Below are 18967 nucleotides of genomic sequence, written 5' to 3'. Positions count from 1 at the left end.
TATATATACATACATGCTTCTAAAAGGTTGATATAAAGCTTTTGGAATTCATCTTAAATATTTATATAATTCTTGTAACAGGATTATAACTACTATGCGTATATTACGAGCTATATAGCAGGATTATACTAACTGTGCGCTATTACGAGCGTGAACACATCTTTACGAGATTGTATTACTAGACTGTGGGATAACACCTGCAAGCTTCATCCTCTCGTTTGCAGTATTTGTTTCGCAATACGTAGTTAAAATAATTTATGGTTTTATCGCCTACATGTATAACTGTGAAGCGCGAAGCCTGAATTTTCCTTCAACGTTAGATGTACCATGATCGCGTAGAAGATGAATCAGAAGATTTTTAATGTCGTGTTCGTTATACATTCCTGTTAAGCAGGTATGTTCGGTTATTTCGCATTTCTCACACGCAAATACTCGGAAATTGTAACATTCGATGCTTGTAATTAATTTCAGATAATTTCTTGCGGCAAGTTAGTATGATTTGTATCAATAAATTGATCAGAAGAAGGACACAGCCTGTACCACACGGGGAAGGAAATCATGCCATCTAATAGACCTCCACCATATCACTGCATGTGTCTGGTATGTGTCTGTGTGTGCGTGTGCACGCGTGTACGTACGTACATGGTGCGTGTGTGTGTGCGTACCGTGTAATGCATCCATCAGCAAGGAAAAAACAAGAAAACAGGAAATATTCAGCTACAAAATACAGGGCACGTTTATTAGATCACAACAAAATCTGTGCTTAAAATTAGTATAAAAAAAGAGTACATGTAAAATACGAGCTATCAAGTTGGTTATTCGCACATAACAGTTAAATGCAAATTGGATTAGTAGTTATATTTGCGGTTAATGCACAATAATGTAAAAATTTCAAAGAGCCATAACCTCAAATATCAAAATCATAAAAATTAATCATAAAATCAGGAGTCTATCAATAGGATAAAATCAATAGGATCTATAAAATATCAGGAGTCTATTGATAGACTCCAGATAAAATATTATCAAGTATAAAAGATTTCAACAATAACAATGGAAATTTAAAACTTCAAGCCCCTCTAGTTGTATTCCAGGGGCAGACGTGAATATAAAACGTACAAAACCTATAGCAATCAACAAACGTCTACTTTTCGTCCTCGGCTCGTAACCGCCACTTCTCACTTTCAAACTGGAATGTACAGTAACATCTGTGAACAGACGACAAAATAAGCAACTGCGCATATTAATACCCTTCCGATTCCACAGTTATTTATCATATAACATCAAGTTTTAAGACAAACGATCGTTAACTACTAGTACGAACACGATAAAAACGTATTACACACACCAGGCTACTCGTTAAACTGAGAGATCAATCGATGATGAAAGAGCAAACGTAAAGCACCAGTGTAGTTTCATTGAGCATGTGTACGCAGAAACTAGCCAACATCCCAACACAGCAGTCGCGGCCCCTGGAGGCAGCAGTGGCGCCCCCTGGAGTCAGCAGTGGCGGCCCCTGGAGTCAACATTGGCGGCCCCTGGAGTCAGCAGTGGCGGCCCCTGGAGTCAGCAGTGGCGGTCTCTGGAGTCAACAGTGGCAGCCCCTGGAGTCAACATTGGCGGCCCCTGGTCTCAGCAGCGGCATCCCTTCACGGCGATCTCCGGCGCAGCCATCATGGCGTCGACGTCGCCGCACATCTCCGCAACGATGGCGTCCGTCGGCCGCCGCCCGTCGACGTAACACAGCGGCACGCCGCGCCGCACCAGCTCCTCCTGGTGGCTGACGTAGAGCGGCCAGACGACGGCGTCGAAGTAGCCGGGCGGGCACGGCGGGTCGTAGTCGCGGCGGCGCCCCCTACGTCTCGCGCACTCGCCGTGCGGCAGCGTGAAGAAGTAGCGGCGGTGGAAGAGCCGGTTCAGCGGCTCGCTGTTGAAGACGAGGATGCCCTCGACAACGACCAGACACGCGGCTGGAGGCAACTTCTCCTCCTCCTCCTTCTGCTCTTCCCCCTCCTCCTTCTCCTCCTTCTCCTCCTTCTCCTCTTCCCCCTCCTCCTTCTCCTCCGCCTCGTCCTCTAGCTCTTCCTTCTCCTCCGCCTCGTCCTCTAGCTCTTCCTTCTCCTCCTCCTCGTCCTCTAGCTCTTTCTTCTTCTTCTTCTCCTCCTCCTCCTTCTCCTCTTCCCCCTCCTCCTTCTCCTCCGCCTCGTCCTCTAGCTCTTCCTTCTCCTCCTCCTCGTCCTCTAGCTCTTTCTTCTTCTTCTCCTCCTCCTCCCCTTCCCCTTCTTCCTGCTCCTTCCCCTCCTCCTTCTCGTCATCTAGCTCTTTCTTCTCCTCACTCGTGAGCAGCACGTCTCCGTTCCTCTCTGCCTCTTCCCCCCGCCGCCGCGCACCTCCCGTCGCCGCGGCAACCGCATCGGTCAGCGCGGCGTAGTCGACAGCGTTGGCGGCGTCGTAGTTTCGGAATCCGCCGAACTGCGGCAGTCGCTCGTATCCGGGCCAGTCCTCCGGCCGGTAGTAGTCGTCCGCGCAGACGAGCGTTGCCGTGGGATACGCTGCCAGCAGACGCCGCGCCACCGTCGTCTTGCCGCCACACGTCACGCCGCCGAGCCCGACGACCACGACGCGTCTGCGTCCGCCCATCGTCGCCGCGGCAACCACCGAGTCCGTGCGGGCCTGCAACCAAAAACTGCAGGTCACGATCGGGCGACGACGACGACGACGCGGACGCTCGCTTGTTTTTTCCGAGCGTGCGACGCGGCGAGGTCGAATTCTTGTGCGGGAAAAAGATGCGCGGACGACGCTGGGACTGTAATCTTTCACGTCTCCTCGCTGAGATAGCGATATCTTTATTGCATCGGCAGCAACTCTGACTATTGGGTTCAGCTAAACCCTACAGCGCGCCTTTAGAATCCTCTCCAGCTTGAATTGAGCGGGGGTGCAAAACGCATTTGTTTAATGTGCACAATACAGCACAGTCGCTCGTCGAATCACTACCAGTTACATTAATCATTAATTATGCTACCAAGAAATTTTGTTGGTCAATATTAATTTGAAATGGGTAAAAAACTTGCTTTTTGAGAAAAATGCTGACGGGCGTTTCTTATTGCAACGGACGGATTGTACTGCTCATCTCATTAATTGCTACAGTGAAGTTTGTTTTTCAGAATAGAAGGCATTCTACAATTTTCTTGAAGCGTTTACTTGTCCGTGTACTGTAGCCTGGAAATTGCCATTCAAATGTTGATTAATTTGTTGCCAGCTGTTCTGCAACACTCTAAAACTCTAAAACGACACTAAAAAATTGGTCCAATTTTTAAATTGTGTAGTGACTAGGCCCCTAGTGTTGTTTTTGAAGGTACGGACGCACAGGCACTTAAAGCGTTTCAATAAAATATAATGCTAACTAAATACGAAATCTATTTACTACCAAATTCTTAATTTTTCTATACTCTCTTTCACCTATTATTGCCAACAGTTTCCTGTCAAATCCTACGTGGAACAATATACGCTGCCGGCGCCATTGCTCTCGCGGCTCCACTGTTACACGCTTACACTAATATATATAGCAGGTAGGAAAGCGGGATCGCAAAATTCGCTTGACGCTCGCTGGATTTCACACTTTCACAGCACGAATACACATTCAACAGCTGCCATCTTTGTTTCTATGTCAAGAACAGTGTTTACTTGTTATAAAAAGATACTTAATTCTCTGTTCGTACCCGAGCTGTGTCACGCGAAATCACACAAAGACTGACGAAATTCTCGCGTTCGCGAACCTTGCCCGTAATGTAAATGGCAGAATCAGGGCTATATAGACTGGGACTCGCTCCCACCTCGATTACCCATCGAGTGACTAAGCTAAGCCGAGAGGTGGGAGCGAGTGCCAGTCTATGGACTATAGGCGGCGCGCAGGCGGCGCACTGCTTTCCAACTCCCGTACGAGCCTCGCCATTGGAACGTTGCAAAAACGTTGGAGCATCGCGGCGCAAGAATGAGGTCACGAAGAGCGCCGGTAGGTTTCCTGATTCTGACAGCCATTTACATTACGGGGCAAGGTTCGCGAACGCGAGAATTTCATCAGTCTTTGTGTGATTTCGCGTGACACAGCTCGGTTACGAACAGAGACAGTATGTTTTTATAACAAGTGAACTGCTCTTGACATAGAAACAAAGATGGCAGCTGTTGGATGCATGTATTCGTGCTGTGAAAGTATGGAATTCAGCGAGCGTCGAGCGAATTTTGCGATCCCGCTTTCCTACCTGCTATATATATTACTATTACTATTAGTGTAAGCGTGCAACAGTGCAGCCGCGAGAGCAATGTCGCCGGCAGCGGATATAGTTGCACGTAAGATTTGGACGGAATTGACAGGAAACTGTCGGCAATAATAGGTGAAAGAGAGTATAGAAACATTAAGAATTTGGTAGTAAATAGATTTCGTATTTATAGTTAGCATTATATTTTATTGAAACGCTTCAAGTGCCTGTGACTGTGTTAGTGTGTACGCACGTGCCGTGTAAAATAATGAATTACGGTATCTATATATTTAAAATTAACCCACGATTATAATTGTGAATTGCAAATTTTATGAATGGCTAACTATTGTGTTACCGTCTTTTGGAGTAAATGATGATCGCGACGATAGCAGCTAGTTATTGTTTCGCAGTGGCTATGGGTACGGTAGCCGTCGGTCGTTGAAGCCCCTTTTTGGCGTTAGGGTTAGGGTTAGGGTTAGGATTAGGGTTAGGGTTAGGTTTAGGGTTATGGTTAGGGTTAGGTTTAGGGTTATGGTTAGGGTTAGGTTTAGGGTTAGGGTTAGGGTTCTAGCTCATCTAAACTCTCAAATCGTGAATTTATTTCCCAAGGCGTTCTTTCGAAATCTGGCGCGACCGCCGCCATCTTTGTCTCGTTAAGTATGAAAGCGAATGGACACCCGTACCCGTAGCCTCGAGACATTAAGATACGGCTACCGTACCCGTAGGCGTAGGCGTAGCCACTGCCTTATTGTTTAGTTCTCCCGGTGTGGCCGGTTCAACTTCAAGGATAGAGAACATGGGGCCCATTGAGACCTATGTCATTTTCGTAAATGTGGGGGTAGCCCCTTTAAAATCGGCCCTTGAGCCGTGTGGCCCTTGAGCCGTGTGGCCCTTTACTCAGTTGAGTTACTGACTGGGGACTGATTCAGTGAATAACCCAAACTGATTCAGTGAGTGATTGACTGACTCAGTGACTGTTGTTAGTGACAGTGTTACTGGCTGCCTGGAACACCAACCCGAGAATATGAGAGGTTGAACCAGAGTGTGACGACTATATTTAGGAAACTCACTTACCTCAAACGATAAATCTCAACGTAGGCCTAATTATTCTAACTTCTTTGAAAAAGCTAGATTACGAAAATCTCTTTTCGTCGTTGTTAACTTGTTGTATGTTTCCGTTAGATGGCGTTGGCAATATGGTCACGTGATCCACGACATAAACACATTCGTTTTGGTTTTGAGCGAAAATTTTGAAACTCTGGTTTTTCAATTTATACGTTTTACACCTAAATATTGTCAAATAGAGACGCATTTAGATCTGTGATTTTGAAAATGGGCACTATGGTAGGTATTAGACGTAGTTTCCCGTATTACTAAAATGCAGAATCGTGCGTAAACTAAAAACTAACTGACCAAAGTGGCAGTCAATATCGTGATCATGATTCGTGTGCATAGATCTAGTAGTAGTAGTACTATAGCCCGCGTACAGTTAGCCTGCGGCAACTCCAACTGTACGCGGGCTATAGTACTAGAGCTATCGTATACTATGCAGTGATTGGTTGATGCAGTCGTTGTTATAACCATCAGTATAACATAGAAAAATTATGATGACAAGTAATACTACTACCATATATTAATTACCTAAGTACCACGAGTACCAGGTACCTGATCACGTTACCAGGGACAGACAACCGAGACATCGATGCGTTGCGGACAAACTTGCTGCATAGGCATAGCATCGCATAACATACTATTCATATTATTATTGTATCCCCCGCGACGAAGTCGGCGGGGATACTATGGTTTCATGTCTGTACAGCCGCTCAGTCCGCCGCAGAGATTTTTCCTTCCGCTCTATAACTCGACCCCTGATTGACCTAGCGTGACCAAACTTGGTCTACTTACACAACCTGGGGAGAAGGTGGCCAGCGTACCAAAACTAGGTCACTTCGACCTTTACCTTGACCTTGATCATATTTCTCTTCCGCTCTATAACTCGGCCCCTAATTGACCTAGCGCTACAAAACCAGGTCACTACGACCTTTATTTGACCTTTACCTTGACCTTGATCATATTTCCCTTCCGCTCTATAACTCGGCCCCTAATTGACCTAGCGCTACAAAACCAGGTCACTACGACCTTTATTTGACCTTTACCTTGACCTTGATCATATTTCCCTTCCGCTCTATAACTCGGCCCCTAATTGACCTAGCGCTACCAAACTTGGTATACTTACATATCTTGGGGAGAAGGTGCACAGCGTACCAAAACCGGGTCACTGCGATCTTTACCTTGACCTTGATCATATTTCCTTTCCGCTCTATAACTCGGCCCCTAATTGACCTAGCGCTACAAAACCAGGTCACTACGACCTTTATTTGACCTTTACCTTGACCTTGATCATATTTCCCTTTCGCTCTATAGCTCGGCCCCTAATTGATCTAGCGCTACCAAACTTGGTATACTTACAAATCTTGGGGAGAAGATGGGGGATACATGTAGTTGGCGACAACTGCCCTTTCTAGTTTATAACTTACATAGTATATCGTATAACATCGTATAGCGTAGCATTTCCATTGGCTAAATCAGTGTTTCTATACCTGGTAATGTAGGGACGTAAGGGGGTAGGGGCGTTGTTTGAAAAACCCGTCCGTCTGTCACGTAGCACCAAATGTAGGGACGTAGCTTGTATGTTATAATTGAGCGTATAAATAATCAAGAAGAAGTATAATTTTGTGTTCAACTAAAGAAATATATTGTTTACAAACAACCTGTCAGCGTCACGTCTCGTACTGTCCCGTTCCAACCGTTCCCCTCATTTCACAATCACCCTAGAACCCGCTTATCCAACTCCCTGTAACATCAATGCCGCCGCCCAATATGCGCGACGTTCTGTCTAGCTAGACTATGGCTAAAACAACTACCAGTCTAGCTCCACGCACTAATCCATGTGACACGTGCAAAAGACATGTTACAGTAACATTCTAGCCAAGAAATAAAATACACAACAGGCATAATAAACAACCACACTCGTCGTCCTTCTAATGTTTTCGCACGCCCACGTAATGTGTCTTTAGTTGTTTCTCACATGAGAAAAACCATTAAATTATTACTATTTGCTAGATTACGAGACATTTCAAAAACATTTTTAATTTCACAGAATATGTAGGCTACTGCTGTAATTCACCATTGGTATCGATTCAATTTTGAATTAAATCTTTATTGAAATTGTATGTGTCCATTGAATAAATTGCTTTAATACAGGAGGATCCCACACTAGAGAGGCATTTTAAAGGCCACAAGGATGCCATCACAAGCGTGGATTTCAATCCCAACATGAAGCAATTGGGTAGGATATAAGATATAACAGTTATAAGATATAACAGATATAAGATATAACAGATATAGGATATAACAGATATAAGATATAAGATATAACAGTTTTATTTATCGCTTTCAATATTAGTAAGTACAAGAATTTTAACAAAGCGAATAATAAACAATACAGAGAAGGGATGACGAAAAGCCCATACGGTCGTCTAGTCAGCCATCCAAAGGTAGTGGGTAGGTAAAGATGATTATTTTGTTGGCATGTATGCTTCTTTACGTATCAGTAATTCATTGTAAGCTAGTAGCAATGAAGTGATAGCTAGTAAAGCAATGAAGTTACTATGTGTTATTTTGTGCATGAAGAAATAACGTGTGTAGATGCTTCGTTCGTCTTTGCCTAAACGTTTTTGCCGGTAACGTGCGCGTTTTTTTGCAGCGTCCGGTTCGTTGGACAACTGTGTTATGGTGTGGAACTTCAAGCCACAGATGAGAGCATACAGATTCGTTGGCCACACGGTAATGTTTGAGTGACTGAAATGTTTAGGTATTCACATAAAGAGACATTACGTAAAGAAAATTATTTATATAAGTTACAGAAAGAAGTCTGTAGTGAGCTATTGATGTATAGTCATTGTATTGCCTATAACTCAGACTCTCACAGTATTTTAATCATTACAGGAAAACTGCAGGCTAGTCGCATTTGTGAAAAAAATGCCATGTTTAAAGAGGAAGTGCTGTCATAGTTGCTCTTACCATCGTTGAAATTACAATGCACAACTCATTTAAATAATGTGTTTCGTGCATGGGTCTGTGGGTGAATGCCTGTGTGAATGCGCGTGTGTGCGCGGGCATAAGTGAGTGTATGTGTATGTACATGCAGGGTTCTGCCCAGGATTTTTTAGTGCCGGTCGCATCCAGTTGCGACTTTGCAAGTGCTGTAGGCGCGGGGCTAATCTAGGGGGGTCCGGGGGCATGCCCCCCCTGAAAATTTTTGATTTTTGATAGTCTGAAACTCAATTTCCTGCATTCTGAGCAATAAAAAGCCCATATATCAGACTTTTTTTTAATTTTTTTTAATTAGTGCCGGGCGGAGATATATAGTGCCGGGCGGCAACCGCGAGTGCCGGGCACACCCGCCTACCGCCGCCCACCGGGGGCAGAACCCTGTACATGCGTGCGCCTGTGTGTGTATACGTGCATGCATGCATGTGCATACGTGCGTGAATGCGTTACATACACTGGTAGTAATGTGCGTGAGTCGGCCATTGGAGCTTTGCGCGTTATTCACAGTTGTATCCGTAATGCGTGCGTGTGTTCTCTGCAGGACGCCATCACGTGTGTGCAGTACTCTCCGTCCGGACAGCTCCTTGCCTCTGCGTCGCGAGACAAGACCGTGCGCGTGTGGATACCCAGTGTGTGAGTAGTCGGTCGCTCCAGGCCATGGTACACATCAGAACGAATGCGTGATTGTGGAATCACCACCATGCTGTCTGTATTCCGTGCAGCTGTTGCGACAGTTAGGCTGATAGGGTCTTTGTCTCCCTGGGTACTGCCGGAACGTACCCTGGTAACTATCTGATATGGTTAGGGTTAGGGAGTAGGCGTAGGCGACTCCCGAAACTTGTTAGTGGAGTAGGCGAGGTACGGTCCGGCATATTAGATAGTACCAGGGTACGTTCCGGTATACCGGACCATACCCAGGGTACGTTCCGGCAGTACCCTGGGGGACATAGACCCTGGCAGCGACAGTTAGTTTAGTTATACGAAATTATTAGTGTTGTACGAAAATGTAATGTGTACCATATCGGTAAGGCCATATTGGCAAGTTAGTGTCACACCATATATCGTATCGTATTATATTGTATCATATTTATATATATCATATCATATATAATTATTGTGTTTTTGTAATTATTGTTGTGATGTTTTCTACTTGGGTGGGGGGGGTACTTAGAATGCTGTAGCAGGAGTAATTTTGAAGCAAAAATATTTGAGGATTACCAGCATTATGTGCCTAATGCCGCCCCAGTGTTTACATTGGCTGATCGCGTCCCGGTGTTTATGTAGGAAGGGGGAATCGACGTCCTTTAAGGCTCACACTGCAACCGTGAGGAGTGTTGATTTTAGCAGCGATGGACAGAACATAGCAACAGCATCCGACGACAAATGTATAAAGGTCAGTCTTTAACACTCAATAGAAGTTTCTTGGGATATAAGCGTGTATGTGGATACGTAACAAAGGCATTTAGAAGTTCTAACATGTACAGTACAAATACCTCTGTACTACTGTACTGTGTCACCTATGTCATTATTCGATCTAATCGTCTATTTCGTCACAATGAGGCTTAGTGCTATATCACATGTCAGGCTCACCTGCATGTAATATGTAGCGTGAGTTGCATGCATCCATCCACCTAGTATGTGCTTTGCAGGCACACACACACACATGCAAACACCAGAGATAAATGCGCACACACACATGCACGTGCACACACGCACGCACACACGAGCACACACGCACACACACACACACACACACACACACACACATGCATGCAAACACCAGACATAAATGCGCACACACACACACACACACACACACACACAACACACACACGCATGCAAACACCAGACATAAATGCGCACACACACACACACACACACACACACACACACACACACACACACTCCCAGTTCTGTGTTCATATTCATGGCTTATAGTTGGTTACATCGTTGTTTTCACGCGTGAACGACGAACGACACTTCAGGTGTGGATCCTTCATCGACAGAAGTTTCTGTATTCTCTCAGCGGTCACCAGAACTGGGTCCGATCCGCCAAGTAGGTGTCAAAATATGACAGGTTTAGACGTGTTACTTCACTAAATGTGCAGGAAACCGTCTCTGTATTCTCTCAGATGCTATAAATTTTAATTATCTTTACACCGGCACACCTAGGTTAAAGCTGTGAACGTTCTGGTTCTTTAAGCGGGGTAGGGGTTCCCTGCCATGTGAAATTCGTAAAGAAAATCTGTAGGCTGGTGAGATTGCGCGGTAAAGATTGCAAAGGGATCACTTCTCTACCAAATGTTCCATCCTCGAAATCTCTGAGCACATTGCTGGTAGTAAAATCGGTTGAGGGTAGCTTTTGTGATTGATGAAACACATTTCATGAGTTATTGTTGATTATAATGTATTATTTATATATTAATGCCTGTTGTTGGGGGCACTATGCTCTCATAATGTTGCTGAGGGAAGGTATAGGTCCCGAGCGGCAGCGAGGGCACTATTCCTTGCCAAAGCAACACTATGACAGCATAGTGCCCCCAACAGCAGGCATTAATGTTTTTAGTGCATCACATGACTATGCAATCTACTTTTCATGCTTATATACCTTCTTTATACTCCCTAATTTGCCGGTGCATTCGATGTAACAAAACGCTCGACACAAATACAATCGCCATTAATTCGAAACTCTTGCGTGGCGCCCAGACGCAGGAGATTCGTGACGTGAACACAATGCGTTATAATAACAATCTGTCGCGCAAGCAATAGTGACCGCTCAGGCGGGCACTATTGCTTCATAGTGCCTGCTGCGTTATCCAATGGAATTTCAACGATTTATCACGTGATGCACTAATATTTATTATTATTTATTATTATTGATTATTAATTTATTATTATTGATTATTAATTTATTATTATTGATTATCACCACAGGTTCTCGCCGGACAGCCGTATGATCGTGTCAGGCAGCGACGACAAGTCGGTGAAAATATGGGACCAGACGAGCAAGCTGTGTGTGCATTCGTTCAGCGACCTGGGCGGGTAAGTATCCGCCGCCTCCTCCTCCAGGTGTCACCACTGTGTCATCTATGTTCCCCTGCATCTAGACAGCGACTCGGGCGAGCTTTTCTCGATCGCGCGCATTCCAGAATGTTAATTACTGACGTGTGGCGTACACGCAGCAATGCTAATTAACCGGGATCTTTGCATGCAAACCTGTTCTTAATTAGCATACCCCTATAGTAATTACATGTGTACCACCCTAAAAATCAATTAATAATACTCGTTAGCACTTGCCGTTAGAAGTTAATTAGCGTGCGCTGGTGGTGTGCACGTACAGCTGCATGTTTGAGAGGTCCCTGGTCGCTGCACTGAATATTTAATGGAAATGCCGGTGTAAATATTTATTGTATTGATTATTCATCGGAACGTTACTCATGTTTTTCCTGTCCTACTAGCAGACTGACGGGTTGCTTTTTTCGCGGGATATTTTTTCGAGTAATATGACTCGTTAACGTCACGTCGTTAGCGCGTTATCGGCACGAGCCATTGTTTTACGTTTGCAGCATCGTCAACCAGGTGGCATTCCATCCGAGCGGGACGTGCGTTGCCGCGGCGACGTCAGACTGCTGCGTCAGGGTGTGGGACGTGCGCATGAACAAACTTTTGCAGAAGTACCAAGGTTCGAACAACGGCTTACATTTTCGTCTCGCGTTGGACCAACCCCAGTACTGTATACGCCATATTTTTCGCGTACAGATGTTTTTGCGAATTCAGACTCGACGGACAATTTCGCGAGTGGTTAATTTCGCGGTCGGTGAATTATGAATTATTCGGTATGAATTATTCGCGTGTTGTTATTTTCGCGGTCGGGGACGCGTTCGCGAAATTCGCAAAAATTAAACCACTGCGAAATATACAGCGTATACAGTACATTATTTTGTATGTTGTAGCATGCAGTAACTGTGTTATTGTGTATTTTAGCCTACAGTTGCTACATTATTGTATATTGTAGCGCACAGTGGTGGCGTAACGAGTCTATCCTTCCATCCGTCCGGTAACTACATGATTACATCGTCCAACGACTCGACGCTCAAGGTGCTTGACCTTCTTGAAGGTCGTCTGTTCTACACACTACACGGTCACCAGGTGCGTGTCTCGATTCCGTGCTAATTCACAGCCGAAATGTGTGCTGTAGAGTTAACATAGATGTGATGCGGTAAGCTGAATGCATCCTGTAAATAATATACACATAATATAAATGTATGCTGTAGACTTAATATAGGCCCTATAAGTAAACTAATTGTGTCCTGTAGATTTTTATAGGCACTTTAGGCAAGTTAAGCTAGCAGCACACTTCACCATTTTCGTTGCTCGTATAGGCAATTTTCGTGGTCGCCAATTTTTGTGGCCGTTGCCGCGTCACAGCACACTTCACCACAAGTTGCCACCACGAGCAATTTTCGTGGTGAGAAATCAAACCGGTTTGATTCTCGGCAACTCGTGGTGTGGTCACCACTAAATTTCCGTGGTGAGTGGTCGTTGCCGGCCCCAGCACACTTGGCCATTTTTGTGGCGACCAGGAAAAATTGCCTGTACGAGCAACGAAAATGGTGAAGTGTGCTGACCGCTTTAGATGTGCCCTATAGACATTATTTAACATTTTCTCCGTGTAGTTCACACTACCAAACCAATCTGGACTTGGAAGCTTGTGGGAAGTGATAGAATTTGCACGATTTTCATTTTCGCGTAGATGACACGGAAGGAGATCGATTACCTTAGGGATGCGTATGTGGCAGCTTTATTCTCGGTGATGAAAAAAAATCGGGGGAGTCTCACCATCTGAGCGAAGCGAGGATGCTGCAGGCGCGAAGCACCGTAGGGGGGAGAGCCTTGCCTTAAAATAGAGGAAATTTAGTCTGAAATGCCAAAAAGACAGGAATCTGATATGATTTTATATTCTTATAAACACTGTTATCAGTTATACAAGGTGTATAATATTATATATAATTGGGCCGCCCTCATGCCGTCTCTATCAAATTTCATCCGTCTCATCCAAGAATAGGCCTCTAAAAGACGAGTAGACGGGTCTCTGGCCAACACACTGTCGGTGAAGATCCGGGAGTATTAATCTGCGTGCGTGTTCATGGTTGCAGGGTCCCGTCACGTGTACGGCGTTCTCACGACAAGGAAACTACTTTGCGTCCGGCGGCTCAAACGATCAGGTGTGTTTGCGGAAATTTTCTAGACATCCGAGCTGTAAGGCTAACCCTGCATAATCTCATACTGTGCACAAATACCATGACTGTGAGTGTGGCCATAATAAAAATATTGCTTGTTTGCCCTCACTCGACCGACCCGCCAAATAGGGGCCGACTCAAAAAATGTTATTGATCCTTCCCATTCTGTTTTTTTGTTTACAAATTGTATCAATGTACATTATATAAATCTGTAGGCAATACATTATATGTACCAAGCAAAACAAACATTCAACATAAAAGGTATCTCCACACAAGCACGCCCGAGCATGTAAACACTATGCTGAATTTGTAAAAAGACCTCCCTCAAAAAGAAAGAAAAAAAGCCTACCTTACCTACCCAAACTTTTCAGCGTGGGTCGGGTGAGGGCAAACTAAGATTTTTTTAATTGTGGCCTGAGGAAACACGCACAGCTGTGTTAGTGCGCATGTATGGTACTCTCCCTCCGAGTGCCTCCCAGGTTACTAATGTTGTTGTTAGCCGTGTGAATTTTTTCCGTTCTTCTTAATCTATCTTTGTTGCAATTTTGTTGTTTAAAATTTTCGGAGGTGTCCGGCGACGGGCGAATTCCTCGCCCGTGTCGCGATCGACTTTTTCGTCGTAATTTAGCGGTTCCGCGTCGTCGAATTTCGTCGACGTGCGTCTACGACGCGGCGGATTGCACCGTAACCAGAGACTCCACAGTTAGCTTTGCTACTCGATTGCCGAATCGTTCTAACCAGCATCTGTATTTAAATAGCGGTACTGTTGCATCAGCACGATCAGTTACATTATTAATCAGTGACTCTGTCATTACCTCGGCTACTAAATAAATCTGTTCAGTTTCTCTAACCGGTATCGGGTGTTTAAAGAGTAGTGCTGTTGCATAATCGTTCGTTTAGACGATTAATTGGTTCGATTAGACGATCGAGTCAATATTTACATGGAGAAAGACGCGAGTGTGTTAAATCGGTCTGCGTTCAGGTGATGGTGTGGAAGACAAACTTCGACTCGGTGGATTACTCGGAGGTTCTGAGCTCTCACCGTCGCAAATCGCGTTCACACGTCCGTCCCGCGTCGCTACCCTGCGACCAAGCCGCGTCGCCGCCGCCGCCGCCCGTCACCATGGCAACCACCGACGCAGCTACGCAGGTACGTGTGTGCCCAAGGCGCCCCTACGCCACAGCAGTATAGTTAATGTTAAGTCCAGTTTCGTTTCTGACAATGGTCTACGAGAAAGGATCAATGTTAAGACAAATTTTGTTTCTGATAACGGTCTACGAGAAAAGATCAACGTTAAGTATAATGTGATAATTAAGACTGTAATTAAGACCAAATTAGAAAGACTAATTAATAAGACTACTTTCGTTAATCGCGCCGCTCGCTCGCTTGCAGCGGGACACGACGCAGGATCACGCGGACGACGACGACGGGGGGAGCCAGCAGAACATGTCGCCGCAGCTCGAGAACACGCTCTCACAGGTCGTGCGACAACTAGACATCCTGACGCAGGTGCGAAGACGCGCGGCGAAAATCTCCGTCCGTGATATCTCGCGGCGAAAGTCTCCGTCCGCAATATCTCGCGGCGAAAATCTCCGTCCGCGATATCTCGCGGCGAAAATCTCCGTCCGCGATATCTCGCGGCGAAAATCTCCCTCCGCGATATCTCGCGGCGAAAATCTCCGTCCGCGATATCTCGCGGCAAAAATCTCCGTCCGCGATATCTCGCGGCAAAAATCTCCGTCCGTGATATCTCGCGGCGAAAATCTCCGTCCGCGATATCTCTCGTGGTGAAAATCTCTGTCTGTGAGCGTACGGTGTCAAGGGACTTGCTCATGGGGGGGGTCTACCCTGGGCCTGGTAACGAATGTCGGGTCCGACGTGCCTTCAAAGCTGATTTCCGATAGACGTCCCGTGAATCGTCCGACGCGCTTTAATTTCCAGCTGTTTGCTTTCGATTATGATTTATTCAGAACACAGTCACGGTGTGTTTTCACAGCTAGATGTACTCGTGCGTCGCCTAACTGTCTGGTTGCATTTACCTGGGTATTGGGGCCCTGTACGACTCACTTGAAATCGGTACAACGCTCTCCCGGGCCCTCCCCCATCCGTCCGTAAACGACATACCTTCTGAAATCGCTGGGGGGAGTACCTAGCTCCACCCGTGGAAGAGATCACCCTCCTCTCCCACTGTGTGTCTGCCTATATATCCGCCCTCACTTCTCTCAACCCTCCTCTCTTCCACATGTGTGTCTCCTATATATACCCTGCACTTCTCTCACGCGCTCTCTCTCCACTGTGTGTTGCTCCTATAATATACCTCACTCTACCTCACCCTCCTCTATCCACTGTTGTCCCTATATATTACCCTCACTTCTCCTCACCCCCTCTCTGCCACTTGGCGTGTCTCCTATATATATCCCCTCACTTCTCACGCCCCGTCTCATCCTCCACTGTATGTCTCCTATATATACCCTCACATTCTCTCACGCCTCTCTCTCCACTGTGTGTCCGTATATATACCCCTCACTTCTCTCACCATCCTCTCAATCCACTGTATGTATGCCTAATATAACCCTCACATTCTCTCACCCCCTCCTCTCTCCAGCTGAATGTCTCCTATATATACCCTCACGTTTCACGCCCCTTCCCTCTACCAACTGTGTGTCTCCTATAATATAACCCCTTTCCCTTCTCTCGCCCTCCTACTCATCCACTGCGTGTCTCCTATATATAACCTCACTTCTCTCACCCTCCTCTCTCCACTGTATGTCTCCCTTAAATATTATACGACCTCACTTCTCCTCACCCTCCTCTCTCACACTTGTGTGTCTCCTATATAATACCCCTCACTTCTCTCACCCTCCTCTCTCACACTGTGGTGTCTCCTAATATAATACCCTCACTTCTCCTCGCCCGTCCCTCTCTCACTGGTGTCTCCATATATATACCCCTCACTTACTCTCACCCTACGCTTCTCCACTGCGTGTCTCCTATATATCACCCCTCCACTTCTCATCGCCCTCCTCTTCTCCACTGCGGTGTCTCCCTAATATAATACCCCTCACTTCTCAATGCACCCTCACTCTCTCCACTGTGTGTCTCCTAATAATATACCCCTCACTTCTCTCACTCCTCCTCTCTCCACATGTGTGTCCGCTATATATACCCCCTCACTTCTCTCACCTCCTCTCTCCCAGCTGGCGTATCTGCCTATAATACCCTACACTTCTCTCACCCTCCCTCTCTCCACTGCGTGTCTGCCTAATTATATACCCCTCACTTCTCATCTACCCTCTCTCTCCACATGTGTGTCTGCCTATATATACCCCTCACTTCTCTCAACACTCACTCATCTCCACTGCGGTACTCCTTGATAATATACCCCTACTTCTCTTACACCCTCCCCTACTCATCCCACGCGTGTCTCCTATATATACCATACCCCTCAACTTCTCAACAACCCTCCATCTCCCACTGTGTGTCTGCCTATATATACCCCTGCACTTCTCTCACGGCCATCCTCTATCCACTGTGTGTCCTTCCTATAATATACCCCTCCCTTCTCTCACCCTCCTCTCTCCACTGCGTATCTCCCTATATATACCAGCTCCATTCTCTCGCCTCCTCTCTGCCACATGTGTGTCTCCTATACATACCCTCACTTCTCTCACCCTCCTTCTCTGCCACTGTAGTTGTCTCCTATATATACCACCTCAACTTCTCTACACACCCTCCTCTGCCCACTGTGGTGTCTCCTAATATATTATCCCCTCACTTCTCTCAAACTCTCCTCTCTCCAGCTGTGTCTCCCTATATATACCCCTCACTTCTCTCACCCTCCTATCTCCACACTGCCCCTCTATCCTTTCATTTCTTCACCCCGACAACAGTATCGCGTGCGATCACATTTCTGGATGTATATAATCAGATATAAATGTATATAATTTGCAAATCTGTGTTGTAATAGCTTGCGCACGTATACAAGTGGTTGGTATTACTGTACATTACTTACTCGATCAGCCAACTGTTTTTCGGTACGCGTTGGAATGTATACGCGCAATGCAATGCATTGGGTGACATGTAGTTTCTTATATGTATATTTACACACATTTTAGTCCGTCTAGTTCCGTCAAGTGCCTTCTGTGTTGCGCTCAAGCGAGAAATACTCTTACGAATTTAGAATGTCCCGCTAGAGACAGACTGTACAGTGCGTGTGTAGATACTAGAAATCGTAACGTCAGGAAGCTCAGTGGAACTGCTACGTTGTCGGGAAAACCCTTGCAAGCGCCAAGTTCCTAGTCTCGGAAGGCGACCTGCGTAATGCTTCTACGTGCAGCATGCGATGTCCGCACTAGCTGCGCTGTGCGTTCTATTGTGTGAGAGGGCACTTATACGAATTGACATCTTGCGACTAGGTTAAGGTGATGTGCGCTCAAAACGTTTTGCGACTTTCTCGTATAGCCAAATTTGTTAGGGAATTATTCGCAAATCTTTCGCCTTGTTTGTCGAAAGTGTATTTAGCTCATTTATGTCGTGTGTGTATTCTGTCTCCGAGCAGTCATTCCAACATCAACGTGACGTATGGTGCAATTGTATTTTTCGCACACCACAACTTCCAACTCGTCTATATACATATATGATGAAGGCTATTATAGACACTGTACAGCTTTGCAGGGAGTTGTGGCGGGCAGGAATTGCATTGGTATCAAATGTATTTTATAGATAGTTTAAATGTGCTATTTACGCGCATCGTGTTCACTAGTTAAGAAGTTTAGATTTGTCTGCAAAATAAATTAGCAAGTGTAATCGTATATTACACAGTGTTCACGTGTATCTCATGCTGTTAAAAGCCTCTGGTGTATAAGTGTAGGAAGCATCAATGCAATAGAAGTATCAGGGTTTACATCCCTAACGTTGCGCAATAACAGGGGCGGCGCGCCGCCCGTTGGGAAAACTCACAACCCTGTTTTCAATCGTTGCGCCCCGTTTAAAAATAACCTCCGCCCCGAATTAAATTCCACGCACAATAAAAGTTTGCCAGCGGGAATGACGTCAAAGAATTCCCATTCGACAAGGACACCGGCATGATGTTATTTTTACCGTCCACGCATCACGCAGACCAAACACACAGTACAAACACCAACGCTGTCCCACACCCCAACAATACTGATACACGCGACATCGGGCTATCTTATATATAACAAGACCCCACACATACAAGTGTATGGTGTGGTGACGATTTTAACCATCAAATTAGTGTACGGTAAAAAACACAGCACCCCCGGACCCCCCTAAGTTCCCCCTCCCTCCCCGCTGTTTGAATTTCATACCTGGGGAGACCCCTGGTATGTAAGCAGTCC

The 18967-nt window shown here is 45.7% G+C and overlaps 2 protein-coding genes and 2 long non-coding RNA genes across 6 annotated transcripts in view; 1 reads left to right on the top strand and 3 right to left on the bottom strand.

The window, feature by feature from the left end:
• Positions 1 to 710: 710 nt before the first annotated feature.
• LOC106816384 (nicotinamide riboside kinase 1-like) lies at positions 711 to 5432 on the bottom strand. The gene is made up of 3 exons (XM_014820986.1): positions 5328 to 5432; positions 2257 to 2670; positions 711 to 2022 (listed from the first exon to the last, which is right to left on the bottom strand). Exons 2-3 carry the CDS (start codon positions 2635 to 2637, stop codon positions 1630 to 1632), a joined length of 774 nt encoding a protein of 257 aa, XP_014676472.1. The 5' UTR covers positions 2638 to 2670; positions 5328 to 5432; the 3' UTR covers positions 711 to 1629.
• Positions 5249 to 18967, top strand: part of LOC106816385 (POC1 centriolar protein homolog A-like) — a 30953-nt gene continuing 17234 nt past the window's right edge. The window contains exons 1-12 of one of the 2 annotated variants that reach the window (XM_014820988.1): positions 5249 to 5347; positions 7518 to 7602; positions 8020 to 8099; positions 8908 to 8999; positions 9651 to 9759; positions 10352 to 10422; positions 11301 to 11408; positions 11933 to 12048; positions 12382 to 12515; positions 13523 to 13591; positions 14589 to 14756; positions 15000 to 15116. In XM_014820988.1, the coding sequence (XP_014676474.1) occupies positions 7590 to 7602; positions 8020 to 8099; positions 8908 to 8999; positions 9651 to 9759; positions 10352 to 10422; positions 11301 to 11408; positions 11933 to 12048; positions 12382 to 12515; positions 13523 to 13591; positions 14589 to 14756; positions 15000 to 15116 (1077 nt within the window). In that variant the 5' untranslated portion in view covers positions 5249 to 5347; positions 7518 to 7589. Of the gene's footprint in view, positions 5348 to 5472; positions 5598 to 7517; positions 7603 to 8019; positions 8100 to 8907; positions 9000 to 9650; positions 9760 to 10351; positions 10423 to 11300; positions 11409 to 11932; positions 12049 to 12381; positions 12516 to 13522; positions 13592 to 14588; positions 14757 to 14999; positions 15117 to 18967 lie in introns of those variants that run through there. The other variant, XM_014820987.1, reaches the window with a different exon arrangement.
• Positions 15785 to 16477, bottom strand: LOC106816388. Its single transcript, XR_001394888.1, has 4 exons — positions 16429 to 16477; positions 16288 to 16369; positions 15935 to 16234; positions 15785 to 15881 (listed from the first exon to the last, which is right to left on the bottom strand). It is a non-coding gene; the product is annotated as an uncharacterized LOC106816388 (long non-coding RNA).
• The window catches only part of LOC106816387, a 19831-nt gene continuing 17366 nt past the window's right edge, over positions 16503 to 18967 (bottom strand). The window contains exons 3-4 of one of the 2 annotated variants that reach the window (XR_001394887.1): positions 16843 to 16944; positions 16503 to 16739 (exon numbers count right to left, since the gene is read on the bottom strand). This is a non-coding gene — a long non-coding RNA (uncharacterized LOC106816387). The remainder of the gene's footprint in view (positions 16740 to 16842; positions 16945 to 18967) is intronic. The other variant, XR_001394886.1, reaches the window with a different exon arrangement.

This window comes from Priapulus caudatus, unplaced genomic scaffold (genome assembly GCF_000485595.1).
Source record: "Priapulus caudatus unplaced genomic scaffold, Priapulus_caudatus-5.0.1 Scaffold1364, whole genome shotgun sequence".
NCBI lineage: Eukaryota > Metazoa > Priapulida > Priapulimorpha > Priapulimorphida > Priapulidae > Priapulus > Priapulus caudatus.
Note: the sequence above shows the minus strand (reverse complement) of the source record. Positions and strands in the feature narration are given on the sequence as shown.

What these genes read in the sequence shown, in the direction of transcription:
- LOC106816384 (XM_014820986.1), bottom strand. Translation starts at nt 2,637, where the DNA reads ATGGGCGGACGCAGACGCGTCGTGGTCGTCGGGCTCGGCGGCGTGACG. An exon ending in GGGAAGGGGAGGAGGAGGAG is followed by an intron (nt 2,023 to 2,256) that starts AAGAAGAAGAAA and finishes AAGGAGGAGAAG; the next exon opens with GAGGAGAAGGAGGAGGGGGA.